This window comes from Enhydra lutris, unplaced genomic scaffold (assembly GCF_002288905.1).
Source record: "Enhydra lutris kenyoni isolate GAN:26980312 unplaced genomic scaffold, ASM228890v2 scaffoldscaffold2, whole genome shotgun sequence".
Lineage (NCBI taxonomy): Eukaryota > Metazoa > Chordata > Mammalia > Carnivora > Mustelidae > Enhydra > Enhydra lutris.
Window position 1 is genome coordinate 47620005 of NW_019154086.1, and position 20558 is coordinate 47640562.

The following is a 20558-nucleotide window of genomic DNA, read 5'->3' on the forward strand; positions in this document are numbered from 1 at the left end:
TATCACTTTATATATTACCTATATATTACCTGATATATTACCTATATCACTATATCACTAATTATTACCTATATCTGAATATTTAATATATGGATATGTATTTAATATAAAATATAATATTTAATTGTACTTAATATATGGATAATTCAAGAATGTATTTCTCTCTGCTGTATTTTCTGTAATGAGCACATCTGTACTTACAATGGAAATGTAATTCTTCAATAAAAATATTTGATGGACTACTATTCAGTAATTAAAAAAGGGACAAATTACTGATACATTCAACAACACAGACAAATCTCAAAAACATTACGTTGCATGAAAGAAGACACACACACACACAATACATATTGTAAGATTCTATTTACATGAAGTCCAAGAACAGGCAAAACTAAGTTATAATAAAAGCCAAAAATTCATTGCCTCAGAAAAGAAGTGGGAGTGGAAAAGTAACTGGAAAGGGGCAGGAAGAAATTTGAAGAAATTTAAGGTGTTCTATATCATATTTTGACTGATGGCTACATGGTTATATATAACTGGCAAAACTCACTGAACTGAGTATTTAAAACCTGTGAATTTTCTTATGTGTAAATTATACCTCAAATTCTTCCTTGTTCTTCCCAACTTTGCTTTCAGCTGTCAAATCCCAAATGTTCAACTCTTAGCCCTGTATCCTCTCAATAATTATGCTTTGCTTTCCTTAGAATGAAATATATGGGCAGCATGAAAATGTTAAATTATTTTTATGGTAAATGTATAATTCTGCTTTGTATGAAGGCAGAAATTAAATTAGTTATCAGGGAACAAAAAAGCATGATTTGAAGATTATTCTTTGAAGATTAAACTGAACAGATCAAGATTAAATACTTTTTCACTCCTTTCAAGGAGAAATTGGTAATAAAAGAGAAATGTGACTTAAAGAGCTATTTTGGTATATTAATAGTATCAACAAAAGTATTAGACTTGTTAGGAGAATAAAATTGTGGCAAAATAAAATGTTTTAAATATCTTCCAGGGTGCCTGGGTGGCTCAGTCAGTTAAGTGTCTTTCTTTGGCTTAGGTCCTAATCCCAGGGTCTCAGGATCAAGCCCCACATCAGGCTCCCTGCTCAGTGGGGAGCCTGCTTCTCCCTCTCCTTCTGCCCTTCCTCCCACTTGCTCATAGTCTCTTTCTTGCTCTGCACTCTCTCCCTCAAATAAGTAAATAAAATCTTAAAAAATAAATAAATAGCTTCCAGATTCTTCCATTTTAGAATAAAAGAGCTTTCAGCCAGAAGAATATAATTAGAAATTAAGCTAAATAAAGGACAAAGACAAAAGACAGCAAATATACTGTAAAATGATATAAAAAATAGAAATGCAAAGTAAAAAGGAGGGAAGTGGTAAGGGAGCAAAGAACCTAAACCACTTAAAAAAGAATAAAAGGAAGTTTCATAAAAGTTACCCAAAAAATGAATTAAGTACATATGTTGCAAATCATTAATTGCATAAAAATATAAATGGTTCATTTAGTGTGAGCTGGCATCACAAATTCAAAAAATAATAATAATGGCCCAATTACAAAATGCCTAGTATAGCATTATATATAAAATTGACCTTCAATAAATAAGTACATAAGTAAATGAATTTTATGCTGAGTAATTCTATGCAGAATAAAAGAAAACTATGCTGACTAATTGTCAAACACAAGAATATTGAGTATTACCTCAAATAGTAAAGAAATTTTGGTTATGATAGAACTGGAAAAAGCAAAGAAAGATCCAATAATAACTACCTAAGGATGGAAGAGAATCAGAGTAAGGAACTTTCTGAGTTATATAAATTATATAAGTAATCAATAAGAATAATGTACAGATTATTTATAAATCGAACTCTCAATAAATCAGTATTCCTCATAAGTATTCTGATCCTCTCCTTAATGCCCTCCGATCAAATTCTTCGAATATAGTTAGCCTATTAACCTGAGTCTTGATATCCTATAACTTAAAAGAAATCTGAGAGAAAATAGAGTTGACTAATCCATTTTCAGCTTCTTCCCTTTTTTAAAGATTTTATTTATTCACTTTAGAAAAAGAAAGAGAGAGCTTGAATGAAGGGAAGGGCAGAGGGAGAGGAAGAGAAAGAATCTCAAGCACTGTCACCATTGATTGCCTAGCCCCAAAGGGGGCTTAATCTCAGAAACTGGAGATCATGACCTGAGCCAAAATCAGGAGTGGGATGCTTAACCAACTCAACCACCCAGGCTTCCCTCAGCTTCTTACTATATAATCCTAAGTACTATAGAGTGAGTCCTTGTGAAGTAAATGCTTTATTTTTTCAACTTTTTAAAAATATTCACTTAAAAGAAGAGATATGTGAAACTGGATCCCATCCTAATCCCTCCAATAATACGTCACAAATAAAAATTAATACCATTGAATGCAACCTAAAGAATCAACTCCAGTCTTTTATGTCTCTTATATTTTCCTCTTTTCCAATGACCTAAGGGAAATCTACCTCCATAGTAGCATCACGAAGTAGGAGTACCTTAGGATGACTTAAAAATACTCTTTTCCTGGAGTGCCTGGGTGGCTTGTGGGTTAAGCTTCTGCCTTCGGCTTAGGTCATGGTCTCAGGGCCCTGGGATTGACCCCCGCATCAGGCTCTCTGCTCGGTGGAAAGCCTACCTCCCTGCCTACTTGTGATCTCTGTCAAATAAGTAAATTTTAAAAAATATATATTCTTTTCCAATTTCTTAAAAGATGTGACCATCTCTAGAAAACAGATTTTAAAAGTCTAAAGTCTATTTTTCATCTTTGAAGTAAACCGAAAAACCCACCCACTTCCTCAAATATAATCTAACAGTTCAGAAAGGAAATATGCAAAGAATTTTGTTTTTAACAACACATACAAAAGCATAGGATACCTGATCTTCAAAACAAAACAAAACTCTAAGACTTTACACAAATTGAATTAAAGATAACTTCAAGTCAGATGAAAATGCAGTGTGAATTTTGTTTGGTTCCCAATCCAAACAAATCAATTACAAAAAGATACTATGGAACAACTGAGGAAATTTAAACATTACCTGCATATTAGAGTGTAAAAAGAAATTCTGTTAATGTTTTTAGATATGATAATGGTATTAGAGATTTTTTAAGAGGAAAAGGGAGGAAGTTTATATTTTTGAAAAGGAGAAGGAAGGAAGTTCTTATGTGATCTCAGAAATTTTTACAGATAAAATTGTATAATGTCTGAGATTTGCATTAAAACAATAAAATTGGAGATGAAGATATGGAAGGTGGTAACTACTACAACTAGGAGTTTATTAAAGTATTCTCTCTGTTCATTTTCCAGAAAGTAACTAAAAAAAAAAAAAAAAGACAAGTGAAGGTAATGAAGATCTTTGTAAAAGGCAGAATAATGGCCACCTAAAGAATCTGTGAATATGTTAGGTTTTATGGCAAAGGGGAATCAAGGTTGCAGATGAAATGAAGATTACTGATCAGCAGACCTTGAAATGGGGAAATTAACCTGGATTATCCTAGTGGGCCCAATGTGATCATAAATCTTTAAATATGGAAGAGGGAAGCAGGATAGTTAGTCACCGTGAAGGAGTGTGAGAAAAATTCAATTGGCCAATGTTGGAAAGAAAATAGAAGGAATTTTAAGCAGCCTCTATAAGCCATAAAAGGAGAAAACACTCTCCTAGAGCCCTACTAAGACCTTGATTTTAGCCCAGTGACACCCATTTCAGACTTCTGACCTCCAGAACTATAAGCTAATAAATTTGTGTTGGTTTTTTTTATTAAGATTTTATTTATTCATTTAACAAAGAGAGAGAGAAATCACAAGTAGGCAGAGAGAGAGGGGGAAGCAGGCTCCCTGATGAGCAGAGAGCCCGATGTGGGGCTCGATCCCATGACCCTGACATCATGACCTGAGCCAAAGGCAGAGGCTTAACCCACTGAGCCACCCAGGTGCCCCAATTTGTGCTGTTTTAAGCCACTAAGTTTTTGGTAATTTGTTGCAACACAAATGGGAAGCTAATACAATCTTATAGTAGAATAACATATTTTTATTTACCTGAAAGGAAATTAAAACACAGTGTGCTGGGAATTCAAATAAAATGTAAATCAAGAAAAGAAAAAAATTTATTCATCAAGAAAAGAAAAAAATTCTGAATCAAATATCTTTACTACTTTAAAGGAAAAACTTTTCCTCCTTCCCCACTCTATCCTTCTCTTTCTGGTAGCCCCAACTTCTTTTCTATGGTTTAACTGCATTACCCCCACGACAATATACCAAAATGATATTAAAATCTACCATCACTGCTACTTTCCTAACACTTTTCTCCATACACATCTACTCTTTGTTTTTTATATACTTTTTTTTCCTCCAGATTTTATTTTTAAGTAATCTCTACACCCAATCTGGGGCTCAAATTTGCAACCCCAAGATCAAGATTTATAAGCTCTACTAGCTGAGCCAGCCAGGCACCCCTTTACACATCTACTCTTTTTTTTTTTTTTTTTTTCAAGATTTAATTTACTTATTTGAAAGAGAGAGGGTGGGCTCCAGCAGGGGGAGGGTGCAAAGGGAGAGGGAGAAGCAGACTGCCTGTTGATCAGGGAGCTGGACATAGGGCTTGAGCCCCAGACCCTGAGATCATGACCTGAGCCAAAGGCAAATGCTTAACCAGGCAGATGATTAACCAACTGAGCCACCCAGGCACCCCAACATATCTACCCTTAAAAGTACTAATTCTACCAACTCTATTCTCTATTATAGCGTGACTTTAATTTTATCCATTATCTTAGTGAAACTATTTTTACCCTAATCAATTTTCTCCAGGTCTAAATGGGCTCTCTCTGTTGATTTGTTTGTTTTTAATTTGTTTGCTTTGTTTTCACATTCTTGACCTCTCTGTAATGCTGAGACATTCTTGAATTTCTTTCTTAATATTCTTTCTGAAGAAAGTATCAGATTATTTAACTCTACTTTTAAGTTTTTCTCTTATCATTCTGCTCACTTCTATTTCTCCTTTGCTAGCTTTACATTTCTCATCTACTCAGATGTTACAAGCTGTAAGCACTTCCCTCAGACTCACTCTAACCTTTCAATTGATTGCACTACTAATGGTTTTCAAACTTTTTTGGTTTGTAAATTTGTAGAAGAGTGTTTAGTCAATTTATAATGAATAAATTAGACTAAACATTAAGCAGTCCAATTAATTTTCTTGACAGTCTAACTTTATTGTGTATATTTAGGTAAAGTACTAGTTTTTAATATCAGTGAAATTTACTGATGATTAGCAAAGCAGAACATTTTTAAAAACGGAGTTTTCTCTAGCTACCAATCCTTACCTTTCAAAATCCAGGCATCAGATCTACATCTAAAACCACCATTACAAAGTGGTCAATTTTATTTATAATGAAATGTACTTATCCAACTATAAAGATGTTTTTTATGCTGTTTTCAATCCAAGAGATGCTTACTGGATATATATAATCCAATTATAAGACACTTACCTAAAGTTAAAACATTAAATATTATATTGGTTTTCAAATTCAGATTCATTACATTGATTATGTATCATTATATTCAAAATAATTCCATATACCATCAATATCAACTGGTAATTTTAGGCCAACAATGAAACTAAAATAGTACTTGCCTTTCTAACATCTTACCTAAGTCCAGAAAATATCTTAAGTGATAAATCAACCAAGAAGTACTATTTCACTCTTACTATAGTCAGTTAGCTGAGAATGATTTACACCCTAATCATTTTTTAACATTGTACAGTAAATATCTTTTGAGCAATAAACTTGTTAAAATATCTTCTTGATATTTTATTTCATGACTATGAATGTTCAATTTAACCAAGCCTCTTCACAGGTATTACCATGGGCCTATTATGATCTTTCTGGAGGTCTTGTAGTTGATAACTACTTTCTCTAAACTCTTTATGCTTTCTATTTTTGGCTTTCTAAAATTTAATCACTGACTTTTAAAAAATATTTTATTTATTTATTTGAGAGAGAGAGCATGAGAAGGGGTTGGGTCAAAGGGAGAAGCAAACTCCCTGAGCAGGGAGCTCGATGCGGGACTCGATCCTAGGACTCCAGGGTCATAACCTGAGCAGAAGGCAGTCACCCAAACACTGATTTTCTAGCAGTCCTTATCAATAAATGTTAACATTATTTAGAAAGTTAGGAATGATTCCCTAGTGTATTATAAACATTAAGTGATTAGCCTTTTAAATATTAAAAAGATGCTTTAAGTCATTTAATTTAAGAAAAGAGCACTGCAGCTACAACCAAAATCTTTTATAAAGATCATTATTTTGACAAGTAGGAACAAAAAACTCTAATTAGTTTTCTCTAATGGGACGAAAACTCAATTTAAAGCTTAAAACAGGACTTCTACTTGAAAGCTTTAAGAATACAAAGTTTTTGCTATTAAACTAATATGTAAATGTTATATAGAAAAATGATACGGGAAAGCAATACAATCATTCTATCATTAAAAGTAAACCATGTAATTTAACCCTATGATTTTTTGCAGGCACATCTTCAAATGAAGGCAGAAGGAGGTCTACAGAAATGCACTAAAATTCAAGAAATACAAATTTGGTTTAATCACTAGTAATAATCCTACAGGTAAATAAATTTGAAAATTATGTTAAGTTTTTAAGTTAGTTCTATATTGATATATACACAAAGTATGATAGCACTATTTTTTAATATATCTGTATTTTTAGTTAAAGTATAATTAACATAGTGTTATATTAGTTTCAGGTGTATAATGATTCAACATTTCCATACATTACTCAATGCTCATTATAGTAAATGTATTCTTAATCTCCTCTATCTATTTTACCCATCCCCCCACAGCCTCCCCTCTGGCAACTACCAGTTTGTTCTGTGTATTTTAGAGTATTTGTTTTCTTCTGTCTTTTTCCTAGTTTATCTCTTAAATTCCATACATGAGAAAAATCATACAGTATCTGTCTTTCTCTGTTGGACTTAGCTTCACTTAGCATTAACACCCTCTAGGTCCATCCATGTTGTAGCAAATGGCAAGATCTCATTCTTTTTTATGTCTCAGTAATATTCATTATATATACACTACATCTTTATTCATTGATCTATTGATGGTCACTTGAGCTGGCTATTTGACTAATATAAATAATGCTGCAATAAACACAGTGGTACATATATCTTTTTGAATTAGTGCTGTTTTCTTTGCACAAATATCCATTAGTGAAATCACTATCCAGATGGTATTTCTATTTTTAATTTTTAATTTTAATTTTTTGAGGAACCTCCACACTATTTTCCACAGTGGCTACACCAATGTACATTCCTACCAACTCTGCACACAAGGGTTCCTTTTTCTGCATATCCTCACCAACACTTGTTCTTTCTTGTCTTTTTGATTCTAGCCATTCTGACAAGTGTAAGGTGGTACCTCACTGTGGTTATGATTTGCATTTCCCTGCTGATTGGAGATACTGAGTATCTTTTCATCTGTCTGTTGGCCACCTATATGTCTATTTTGGAAAAATGTCATTCAGGTCCTCTGCCCATTTTTTCAGCAATTTATTTGTTTTTTTTGGTGTTGAGTTGGATAAATTCTCTTTATGTTTTAGGAATTAACCTTTATCAGATATAGGATTTGCAAATATTTCCTCCTATTCAGTAGGTTGCCTTGTGATCTTGTTGATGGTTTCTTTCACTGTGCAAAAGCTTTTTATATTAGTGTAGTTCCAATAGTCTAGTTCTGCTTTTGTTTCCCTTGCCTTTGTGTGGGGTTCAAGAAAGTCCAGTTTCATTCTTTTTACATGTGGCTCCCCAGTAAAAGAATGGCTCCCCATTCTTTTACATGTGGCTCCCCAGTTTTCCCAGCACCATTTCTTGAAGAGACTGTCTTTCCTTATTATATGTTCTTGCCTACTCTGTCACAGATTAATTGACCATATAAGTCTGGGTTTATTTCTGAGTTTTCCATTTTGTTTCATTGATATATGTGTCCATTTTTGTGCCAGTATCATACTGTTTTGATTACTGGAGTTTTGTAGCATATCTGGAATTGGAATTTTGATACGTTCAGTTTTTTCTTTCTCAAGATAGGTTTCATTACTCAGAGTCTTTAGTTATTCTATATAAGTTTTAGTATTATTTGTTTTAGTTCTGTAGAAAATGCTGTTGGTATTCTGATAGAGATTGCTAGTCTAATGATCTGTAGATTGCTTTGGGTGCTATGGACATTTTAACAATATTGGTTCTTCCAATCCATGAGCCTGGAATATCTTCCTATTTACTTGTGTCATCTTCAATATCTTCCAACAGTGTTTTATAGTTCTGGGAGTATAGGTCTTTCACTTCCTTACATTTATTCTAAGGTATTTTATTCTTTTTGTGTAATTGTAAATTTGATTGTTTTCTTAATTTCTCTTTCTGCTCTTCATTATTAGTGTATAGATACATAATAGATTTCTGTATATTAATTTTGTATCCTAAACTACTGAATTCACTTATCAATCCCAGTAGTTTCTTGGAGTCTTTCAAGTATTCTATATGACATCATCTGCAAATAGTGACAGTTTCCTTCTTCCTTACCAATTTGGATGCCTTCTATGTCTTCTTCTCATATGACTGTAGGAACTAGAATTTCCAGTACTATGTTAAATAAAAGTGGTAAGAACAAATATCTTTCTCTTGGTCCTGATCTTAGAGGAAAACTGTTTTTTGACATCGAGTATGAGCACCATTTGCTTTTAAGATAAGAACTGCCATACTAAATGGGACCCATAATCCAATTTGTTGACAATGTACTAGCACAAAAGAACTTTTTGTAAGAAAATGTGACTGTTCTCTATAGTAACTTTAAAAATTTATAAACATACTTTTTACAAGTCTATAATTCCTTACATGAGCCAGTCCCTGCACCTTTATCCTCTTAGGATAAACAAAGTGAGAGCCTAGAGTAACTGAATTATCTGGCTTTTGTGTGATTCTTTAAAAAAATTAATTTTAATTCATTTGGTACTTAAATTTCCTAACCTCTAACCCTAACAAGGTTGCTTAAATCTTCTGGTTTGTCTCCATTCCTATTCTTAAAGATGCCCACCCTCAACTGTCCATTTTGGTGACAGGAGCATGAAATCACTGTCAGACACTTCATCCATAATAAGTTATACTGCAGTATCAACTGTACTACCTTTTGTTCTACCAGTTACAGTATAAAATGAAACAAGTCCACACATCTCACAGAATATATTAATGAATGATAAAGGCAGATATGTAGAACTGTGATCACACTCTTATGCCAAACTCAGTCACAAAACCTCCCAAATAAAATGATGTAAAATTAGAAGAATGTGGAGACAATGGAAAACCTAAAGATGTAGAACTGGGATCATGGTCTTATGTCAAACTCAGTTACAAAACCTCCCAAATAAAATGATGTGAAATTAGAAGAATGTGGAAACAATGGAAAACCTAAAGAAGAGATAATAATCAGGGATACCTAGGCATTTGACCTCACTCAGCTTTCCAGGATTCTGGAAAGCCTAATCCTTCACAGTCCATACCTTTGTTTCTTTCTTTCCTTTCCTTTCCATTTTTTTTTTTTTTTTAAGATTTATTTGAAAGAGAGAGAGACAGAGGCAGAGAAAATGCACTGAGTTGGAGGGAGAGTGAGAATCCTCAAGCAGACTTCCCACTAAGCAGGGAGCTCAACATGAGGCTCATTCCCAGTACCCTTAGCTGAAATGAAGAGTTGGACACTTAGCCAACTGAGCCACCCAGATGCCCCTCTAACACCTATATTTCTGATTTTATAGCCATTTATCTGAGAAGATCTGATGTTATATCTGATATGAGAATCATATTACAAATCTGTTTTCTTGTAGAATTTACACTATTTATCTACATGTTGGCTCTGACACCATGACCATTTATAAAAACAGCTTATAAATGTTGATGAATAGGGAGTTGGCCAATTTAAAAGTCTATTCAAAACTTTAGGAATCATCCCATCTGGTTCTGGTGATATATTTCTTTTCATTTGTTTTGTTAATTAGGTCTAGAGCATCCCATGTGTTTGTCACTACCAATCTAGTACTTCTGAATTGTTACCCTAAAATGATCATTTAGAAACAAAAGTGTCCCTTATAACTTCCTCAATAAAAACTGAGACTTAATTAATATTTCTACAATCTTCTTTTTCATATCTTTTGGAAAATTATACACCATATTCCTAAAGTGGTGTCTTTATGTGATGTAAATTTACTTCATAAAAGCCTTTCCCAAGAGACTGTTCAAAACAATACCTCATTTGCTTTTTTTGTGTTGTTTTTTTTTTTTTTTACAATATGGAGCTTGAACTCAAAACCCTGAGATCAAGACCTGAACTGAGATCAAGAGTTGAATGCTTAACTGACTTAGCCACCCTGGCATCCCTCCAGTTTGCTCTTAATACATCATTCTATTGGCTTCCTTGTCTCATTTATTCATCTATTCATTCAACAAATATTTACTGCTTTCTATATGGCAGGTACTGTTCTATGAATTGGTAAGATAATTGTGAACATAATGAGGCCCCAACCCTGATGGAGTTAAATTATGATAGGAGAAGCAAACAATAAGTAAATAAGTATATATAATGTAATAACAGGCGGTTGTATTATTGAGAAAAAGTAATCAGGATAAGGGCAGAAAGGGAGTGAGCAGCCATCAATGAAGAGCTCTCTGAGAAGTTAACAATTAAATTAAGAATTGAATGATGTAAAAGGAATATGTAATATAATTATTAGAGAGGATAGTGTTCCATGTAAAGGAAAAAGAAATGTAAAATCCTTGAGGTGGGAATCATGTTTGAGAAAAAGTAAGAAAGCCAATGTACCTGTTGCAGAGTTAGTAGCAGGCAATAAGTTGATAGTGATGTCTTGCCAGGGCCAGACCATTTAGATCTTTATAAGACATTAATAGGACTTTTGTTTTTATTTTTAAGAGAAACAAAAAGCCATTGAAGTGTTCTGAACAGGAAGCACATAATATGATTTAAATTTTAAAAAGATTCTACTACTTATTATGAGAAGAGACTGTGTAGTGAAGCCTGAGTGAGAACAGAGAAAATACCTAAAAGCTATAGAGCAGTAGTCCAGGCAAAAGATGCGGTGGAAGTGAAGAGATGTGGTCAGATTTAGGATGTATTTTGAGGGGGGAGTCAATAGAAAATTCTATCTTCTCAACATCTCTATGTTTCCTATGCAATTAATCATGTTACTTTTTTTTTTAATAAGAAAGATGAAACAGAAAAAATACTGGATTTAGTCATGAAAAAGAACAGAACATTAAACTTAGCCATGCCTCCTACCAACTTGGAGACCCAGGGATACCACTTAAATTCTCTGGCCTCAGATGTCTTATCAGTAAAATAAAAATATTTACACTTTATTTGTCTCCCTTACAGGACTGTTATGAAGGTCAAATGGGAGATCTTACAGATGAAGTTCTCTAACTCTAATTTAACCAACTTGCTAGATTAACAAAAACTTCCCATTCTCTTTATAAAACAGATTGATATTAGTGATTCCCTGAATAACTGACACTAGTAAACTTAGCTAGAATACTTATGCTCTCCTACTCCAGACCTAATTATGTGTAAGTCAGTTAACTATAGAGATGAATAAATAAATATATATATTTACATATATATATTTATTATATATGTATCATATGATATATATATAATATATTGTATATTATATATACACACACACGCATTTATCTCGTGTGTGTGTATATGTGTATATATATATATATACTCATCTATACTTTATATATATATGTGTGTGTGTGTGTATGTATTCAAGTTGACACTTGAATGACATGGATATGAACTGCATGGGTCCACCGATGTTTGAAATTTTTTTCGATAAATATAGTATAGTACTATAAATGTATTTCTTATTATGATTTTCTCAATAACATTTTCTTTTCTCTAGCTTACTTTATTGTAAGAATACAGTATATAATACATATAAAATACAATATCTGCTATTTATGTTATCAGTAAGACTTCCAGTCAACAGTAGACCATTCATAGTTAAGTTTTGTGGGAGTCAAAGTTTTCAGGGAGTAAAGCTTTTAGGGAGTTGAATATATACAGATATTCAAACACATGGGGGTTCTGTACCTTGTTCAAGGGTCAACTATATATTCATCAAATATATTCATCATATGTGCAAACTGTCAGATGATATTTATGTGTCATCTAGAAGGACCTAACACCTGCTTCAAAAGCATATAAGTTCTTATTCTATGTTAGATAAATTAAAACCAAAAACTATAATGAATTTCCGTGGCTTGTGGAAGAAAAGTCCACACAGAACTCCAATTATAGAACCAACACTTAACATTGCTCATTTATCAAGTGATTTGTGAACTGATGTATATGTTTTCATTTAAAATAAAATATTTAAGACATATCTTTATTAATAACTTTCTGCTTTAATCTCATTTCAGTTAATCAACCAACCATGTACATATTGTTTCATTCATAGAGTAAATCAAATGCCTACTATAGTTGTTTTCAGTACAACCATGAATTAGAATCTCCTGTGGGGTCTTTCCAAAAAATGTAAGTGCCTAGGCCCAATCCTTAGAGACTGATTCTCTAAGATTAGTGGAGCTAGAAGTCTCTCTTTTACACGGAGTTAAGAATGGCCTGCTAGGTAATAAGAAGCCTAACAATGATACAGAAACAAAATATATTTACCACTCAAAGAGTTGACAATATAATGATACTGACAGAAAAATAAATTTTCCAATCACAGTAAGGTGTTAAATTAACTCTATAGGAATATGCCAGATGCTACAGGAAAACAAAAGAAGGGAAAAAAAACTAACTGTGCTTTGGACAGGAAAAGAGGAAGGCAGTGGTCAGAGTTGGTTTCATGGAGGTAGTATTTTAACTATGAGATTAAAAAAAGTAATGGGGGATGGAGGGATGGCACCTGGGTAGCACAGTGAGTTAAGCATCCAACTCTTGATTTCAGCTCAGGTCATGATCTCAGCGTACTGGGATCAAATTCCTGCTCTGTTCAGAAGGGAATCTGCTTGAGGTTTCTCTCCCTCTACCTCTGCCTCCCCACTCCACTCCCCACTTGCACACATACACACACACACTGTCTCTCTCTCTCAAATAAAGAAATCTTAAAAAAAATAATAACTTGGAATTCTCCAATTTTACTAAAGCTGGAAAGGATATTGTAGTTAGAAGCAATAGATTGAGATATGAAAATACAGTGCTTTCAGGTAATGCAATATGCTTAGGAAATCAAGGAAATGAGGATGGAAAGGTAAACATCTAAAGGGAAGCCCATCTAAAATGAACTATATATGGATCAAGTTAAACAGTTTGACATTTACTGTATAGGGCAGTAATTTCAAATTCTGTTTCATAGAATTCAAGTTCAGAAAAGGCACTTCATGTATTTCACAAATATCTGAACAAATGGCATTCAAATGTGTACATACTGAACTGAGATAGCAGTAAACCAATGTATTAACTTTTTTGCTAACCTTGAGCTAAAGTTTCTTCTACCATTTCTGTGTTTTTGAACTTCTTATACATTTGTCACTGATTATAAAGGTTGTAGTTTTATACTTGGTTGTAGTTTTATACTTTTACTTTTTAAGACCAGAAAAATTCCTACTACCTGCCAGGGATAATATTATACAACAAAAACCAAATATAAAAAACAAGCTTTTTATAATATCTGTATAATTTATTATAATTTATTTTTAAAATATATACCAATAAAGTACATTTATTTGTTTTAATAGATGTTATTTACAGGGTTTCACATTAGACTTTTGTTTGTGGAGCATCACTGCTCTAGGGAAACCAACATAAAATTTTTAGCAGAGAAATGACATAATGAACATTATAGTTCAGAAATAACCATATCATAACATAACAAAATCAACTGAAATAGTGTAAAACAAGAGGTAAGAAGATCAGGTAGGAAGTGATTTCAAGAGACTAACCAAGAAAACACAATAGAATGAACAGGTACTGAAGATGGCGAAAAGGGAATAAATTTCAGAAACACTAAGGAAATGGAATAGATAGGATTTGATAACTGATCAGAAAATAGAGAGGAGGATGGTTTTCAAAAGAGAAGATTACAGATTTTTACTTTAATTTTGACCATGTGGAAAAGGTACAAGTACCCAAAAGGTGCCAACTGCTTAGTACTCAGAATAGAATGTTCTTTGCACATTTAATCAGTGAGCCCAAATGAAGTCCCCATTTTAGCAACAGTTCTAATTTTGAAATATCCTTAATCCATTTTTACATATTATATTATACTCCAGGTAACCTAAAGTACAATCATAAAATCACTTTTTAAAATTAACTATATTGCTATCCAAAGATACCATAATACTTTCCCCCTTTAGTAACATTTCAATACTATTAGTATTCCACTTATATAGCTATCTATCCTAATTTCTTTGAAAGTATAATTTTGTTACCTATATTATTATAGCCTACTGCTGATAGTCATTCCACCAAGAACAAGGTGATTTTAAAACTTTAAGAATATTTACAAAAATAAATATTTTATCACCTTTTCCAAGTTATACATCACCTTCACCTAATTGTCTTGTTTGATCCTCCCAATAACCTTAAATCAGAAGAGCAGAAATACTTATTACCACATGACAGATAGGAAAATCAAGGTTCAAGGCAGAAAAATGGCTTGCCCAAGATACATGGCTGGCAAGTGACAGAACGTTAAATTTAAAAAATGGTCTGATCCCTAGGCCAAGTGTTTTTGGCCTTTCCCTAGGCCATATGTTTTTGAATTAATGAGTATTTAACTTCCTCCACTTTTCATGTCTATTTCCTGTGTGAATAAATGGGAAGATAACTATATACCCCATTTTCCTCTCTTGCATTCCCCATTTCCCCTGAAATTTTTAATTTAAAACCTTCTCTACCATGTTTAAAACTTCAACAGTCCAATGCCATTCTGCCACTCTGTTTTAAAGTGGTCTCCTTTCTATGCCAATTTTATCTTGATCAAAACTCCCCTGTCTCACATTCATGAACTAAAAGAATTTGGAAATTTTTTTCAGAATCTTGAAATGGAAACAGTAATATGTCAAAGATTAGATAATCAGGGCATTATTCTCCTGACTAGCCGTTCAAATTTGAACCCTAGGATCCTTTTATATATTTGTCTCATGACCAGTATTAAGACCCTAATGTGACAAAATATCTATTATTTCAAATTGAGAATGAAATTATATACAACCTCATATACAGAACTTTATGCATACAAACCTCACAGGGTAGAATTATATCGTTTAATCTGACCTAATTCTAAATAAACTCATTTTTTATGAAAATTAATATGTAATATTTTAATAACTACAGATTTAATGTTTTTACAATGACTACTGGGAATGAAGACTAACACAATAATTGAAACTTATCTCATTATATATGTTATTTACTACAAAAATCATTTTAATAATTTCAAAAAAATCCTTCTGAAGTACCAAAAAATTTAATAATTTATGTGATTTCAAAAATGTATGATTTGTTCTTATGTATTCAAATATTTTAAAACTATATTCATCTGTATCATATGAATGACTTAGTAGCTTTTAAAATTGAACATGGTAGGTCAAAAACACATTCTTAGGCTACCCCTCCAAAAAGAAACAATAAAAATTATAAACTATGTCAGAAAAAAAACAATATCTATATATTAATGTTTGTTTTGTAAATTCTCATCTCTCCCCATCAGAAACTCTTTCTTTTGCTTATTCATTTGAAGTTGAACATTAAAGCATAATTACCTAAAATGTTTCCTCACTAAACCAGAAAACAGGCTATTTTTTTGAGTTCTTACAAGAATTAAATCCATCACTTGTTTATTAAGACTCTGGGTGTTTTTGTACAGAATTTTAAACAATGAATGTAAAATAATACCATTAGATCTTTTAAAATGGATGTATTCCTTTAGCTATTATCTACTTCCTTCTAGCAACATCTTAATAGCTTTAATCATTTTATACTGCATAGTGACACAAAATAACAGTTTCTCTGGATGTCAACAAGGAATTAACCAGAGTGATTTTTCCTTCAGTTTTCTACTTATACATAAATATTACATTAAAAATTTTGTCCACAATTTGGTCTTAACATTGTCTTGCAAATTCTACTTTTTATGTTTGCTTATTTCCACTTTAAACTACCGCAGGTTTTTAAAACAATTCTGAAATTAATGCCTAGAATATCTTTATTAATTCAAACATCCATCTATAGAGTTCTCTGCCCAGGACTGTCTAATGCTGGCATCTCAACAACTTCCAGTCCCTAGTGTGGATGTTTCTGGTTCTTGGTTTTGGTTTTTTTTTGGTGTTGTTGTTTTTAATGATTCTTTCCTCACAACAGTAAAATAAAGAAATAAGAGGCTTCAAGCCAATTCAAAACTTACCTTGCAAATCTGGAAATACTCTGAAGTCAGGGTTTCCTGAATCTCCTCTTTGAGAACCCCTGCAGTCCCTCCTGGATGTATGGAACCACTTCCAGCCCCACCACCACTGTTACTGCCACTGCTGCTACCACTGCCAGGGGAAGAGGCAGTTAAGCCATCCAAAACTTTTCGGAAATTAAACTTCTTCATTTTAAAAACTGTTGAGAAATTCAAAGGAAAGGGTGACTTAACACACGGACTTACACCTGGGTAAAAGTGTTTAGCTTTTCATTAGTCAAGGCAGTAGCCAGGCCCCATTTTACGAGAATTGGCTATAAATGACTAAAAAAGAGAAAAAGACTCATACTTCATTGTGTCAAATTTTAATTCAAAAAAGAACATCTTTTAAAAGAAATAATAAAATATAACTCTAAAAGCAACAGTATTTCCTCCGCATACATCAAATTTTCAAGGGCTTTATCCCCAGCTGTAGCTACGCTTTATCAGCACTGGGGTAAAAATAAAAGGCAGTGTCATCATCGTCATTAGCATTATATCATCAGTATTATTATACAATCAGACCGGAGTCCAACAGACCAAGACTCTGTCTCTCTTAAGGGCGGGCTTTGCTTCTAAAGGTTCGGCTCAGAATATTTTCAGAAAAACGATGTTGGGATTGTGCGGTGGGAGAGCCGGTGTTTACTCTACTACCACCTTCTGGGCTCTCCCCCATCATCTTCAACGCTCCCTTTTTTTTCATTAAGTAATGAGGGGTAGGCCTTTTTCCATCCCCTATCCCCAAGAGCCCGACCCCAAAACATATGCGGGTGACCCAACAGCAACAGCCGACAGGAGCCGCGAGCGGCAGCGCCGGCAGCCTCCGCTTGTCCCTCCGCCCCCCCTTCCATCCCAGCGTCTCCAGCCCTCCTCCCTCTTCTCCCCCTCCACCCACCCCACACCCCGCTCTGCCCGCAGCAGCCGCCGCGCTCGCTCGCCGGTGCGCTCGCCCGCCAGTCCGCTCTTCCCGCAACACCGCGGCGGCTCTTGGGGGGACGTGAGGCAGTGGCGGCGATAGCTGCGGCCCGAGTCCCGCCTCAGCCTAATGGGCGCGCGGAGCAGCCGCTCCTGCCGTCTCTCCCCGGGCCGAGCGCCTAGGCACCGAACACACACAAACACTCTCACACAGACATTCGCGCGCCAAACCGGAGCACACGCAACCCTCTCATAGAAATTCGCGCGCGGACGCTCACGCTCATGAACACACACACAGGTGTGAGGGAGCCGCGGCTGCACGGCGGCGGCGGCGTCCCAGAGGGATGACTATCTGACTCCCGACTTAGGCACCTTCTTCGGCCGCCACTAGCTGCCAGCCAGCCCGAGAAGCTGAAGGTGCGGAGGGAGGCGGGCTCGCAAGCGTCAATCCCTCCGGATTGCCGCCGCTGCTCCAGTCCCTCTGGTCGTGGCGCCCGGCGCTCTCCGAGGTCCTAATCAAGCAGGCTCGAAGGAAGGCTCCGCCCTCCCGCCGTGGGATGCAAGCCCCGCCCCCCCGAAACGCCCCCTCGCTCGCCCCGCCCCCACCACTTCGGGCTGGGCGGTGCTGGAGAAAGGGGCGGAGAGCTGCGGGACGTCAAAGGGCGGGAGTAGCCTAGGCTCCAATCCTAGGCTCCATAGGGCCAAGTTCCTTCGTCGCGAGGCGCGGAAGAAATTTGGGGATAGGCCGAAGGAAAAGCCAATGAGAGGGGGAAGGGAGAATTTAGAAAAGGTAGGTGAAGTATTTGATTGACGGCGAGATTGGCCAGTATGCTGGGGGGCCGTGTTTTGGGGGCTGTAATTGGCGCTACCTGTTGAAGGACGGAAGTGTGAATCAATAGAATGCGTGGAAGCGTGCAAACTTGGGCGCCTGGAGTCCGAGGCTGCTGGAAGCGTTTCCCTAGGTCTGACCGTGGATGATACTGTGAACTGGACAGGTGATTTTTCAGTTTATCTCCTCTACTCGCTCTCCAGGTGCATCTATTGGGCTTCCCTCCCTGTCCTGCCACTTGCATAATTGCTTAACAAGTCACCTCTGCCAGAGAGAATTGCATTTCAGTAGATTTTTGGAATATTTAGCCTTTCAGATCCTAAGGAATCGATTGCTTACCATGTTTCCCCTAATACGTAGAATTACCCCCCGCCCATTTTCACATACAGTTTTGCGTTGTTGTTGTTGTTTTTTTAAGAAACATTTCTCTAAACCGTGTCAGTAATATATTTTAAGCTTTTTCTTTGAGTCACAATAATCATTTTGAAAGATGCACTATTTGGTGCAGGATTAGAAACAACATCATCAGGACGGGGAAATTTGGTTCTGAGCTCTGACTTGATACTGAATTGTGGAAAATTTAGACCTTGACAGCTTTGTGAAAATGAAGAGCAGCTCAGAGGGCCATAGCTAGCTTTAGACTTCAGTTTGGGCAAAAGAGCTCACTAATAATCATCTCATATAGTCTTAACATTTTAGAGATCTTCTAGGATGACTTTTCTTTTCTTTTCTTTTCTCTTTTCCTGGTGGAGGAAGAAGATGGGATGAAAGGGAAGACGTGAAAGAGAAATGATTTGTCCAAGGTCACATAGCAAGGAAATAAAGATGGATTAGAGTTTTTCAGATCCTCAAATCAATGCTCACTTTTCCTTTTGAATTTTTCAGTACTTAATGTCTATTTTACTCCTTTTGAAACCTTTCAAAGACACCCCACCCCCAGTTGCCACAGCTAGACAATAACACTCTTGAAGGCGGGCATGGAATTATATATTTCTTCTATCTTGTCTAGCACCTAGCACAAGGTTTCACATATAAGAGGCACTAAAGGATTTTGAACAGTTGGTTTGTTAATGGTTATTAGTGAAAGATTTACGAGATGATACCCAATTATATCCTATCCTATTTGGGAGAGGTAAAAATAGGGGGGGAAGCAAGTGTCACGTCTGATAAAAACTAGATCTTCATAAGGTTCCAAAACCATAGGAAACCATATTGGTTTCCTAACAATATGTACCTTTGTCTTTATTCTCTTTTTCTACTTTTTTCATCTTTTCTTCCTGGCCCATTTCACCTCCAAGCACGGGTGCCTATTAAGGTTAGAGAGTTTGCTTTTTTCTCTTTCTTTAACTCTTTGAGAAGTAACATTATTGTCTAAAATAATGATTTTAGATGCCCTTCATCCCTTCATCAGAAAGTCTACTGACAACTCTTTAATTTTCAAACAAATGAAAATAAGCCTATAACAAGTGATGGTTTGGTCTTTTGATGAGAGTGAAGAAGATATCCTGATTCAGCAAAAGGAGATGTAATGTTTACAAGAAAACCCCGTAAACCACTCATCACTAACACTGTACTATCTTAGCAAACTAGGTGGTGGTTTTATTCTAAAAACTGGGGAGAAACTGAGAAACAAAAGACACAAAACAGATTGGCACAGACTCTGCTTTAAGACCCTACAGGGAATTCATTGGCCTACTTAACTTAAAAATAAGTGACAGAGTAGATATTCCTTCAGATGAGACAACAAATAGGAATGGGAAATGAAAGAAAAGACAAGTCAAAATATATAAATGTTTCTAACAGATATTAGAAGCCTAAAAAATATGATTAGAATGCTGAGATTGTAGAATCTTTGGGATTATTTTAAATATCTTTGTTCTTTCACAGTAGATAGCATAGTGCTTTGTACATAATAAATGTGTGGTGAATATTAATTTAAATAAATTACAGCAAGTAAAATTTTAACGTAATTGCAATCTCATAGAGTGGGAAACTGTGATATTGTAATGCCAGTTCACAAACTACACAAGGATAGAAATGAGCAAAAGACAGAGTGCATTATGTATGTGAGAAGACATCACAAACAATGACAGCTTGAAAGTTTTACAAGATGACAGAAGTTCAATGACATAGTTATGGAAGAAAATTCCGTCCTTAATTAAAGAGAAATAAGATGTTATCCTATAAATCATGTGGTAAAGGGAATGACCAGACCATGAACTATACCATAAAAAATTATGTAGAGAATTTTAGAATTGGTCCAGATAAT

The 20558-nt window shown here is 34.9% G+C and overlaps 1 protein-coding gene across 1 annotated transcript in view; it reads right to left on the reverse strand.

Annotated features, from left to right (window-relative positions):
* LOC111150096 (syntaxin binding protein 5 like) overlaps nucleotides 1-17849 on the reverse strand; it is a 416035-nt gene extending 398186 nt beyond the window's left edge. The window contains exons 1-2 of the mRNA XM_022507443.1: nucleotides 17757-17849; nucleotides 16510-16706 (exon numbers count right to left, since the gene is read on the reverse strand). Coding sequence (XP_022363151.1) covers nucleotides 16510-16698 — 189 coding nt within the window. The 5' untranslated portion in view covers nucleotides 16699-16706; nucleotides 17757-17849. The remainder of the gene's footprint in view (nucleotides 1-16509; nucleotides 16707-17756) is intronic.
* Nucleotides 17850-20558: the final 2709 nt, after the last annotated feature.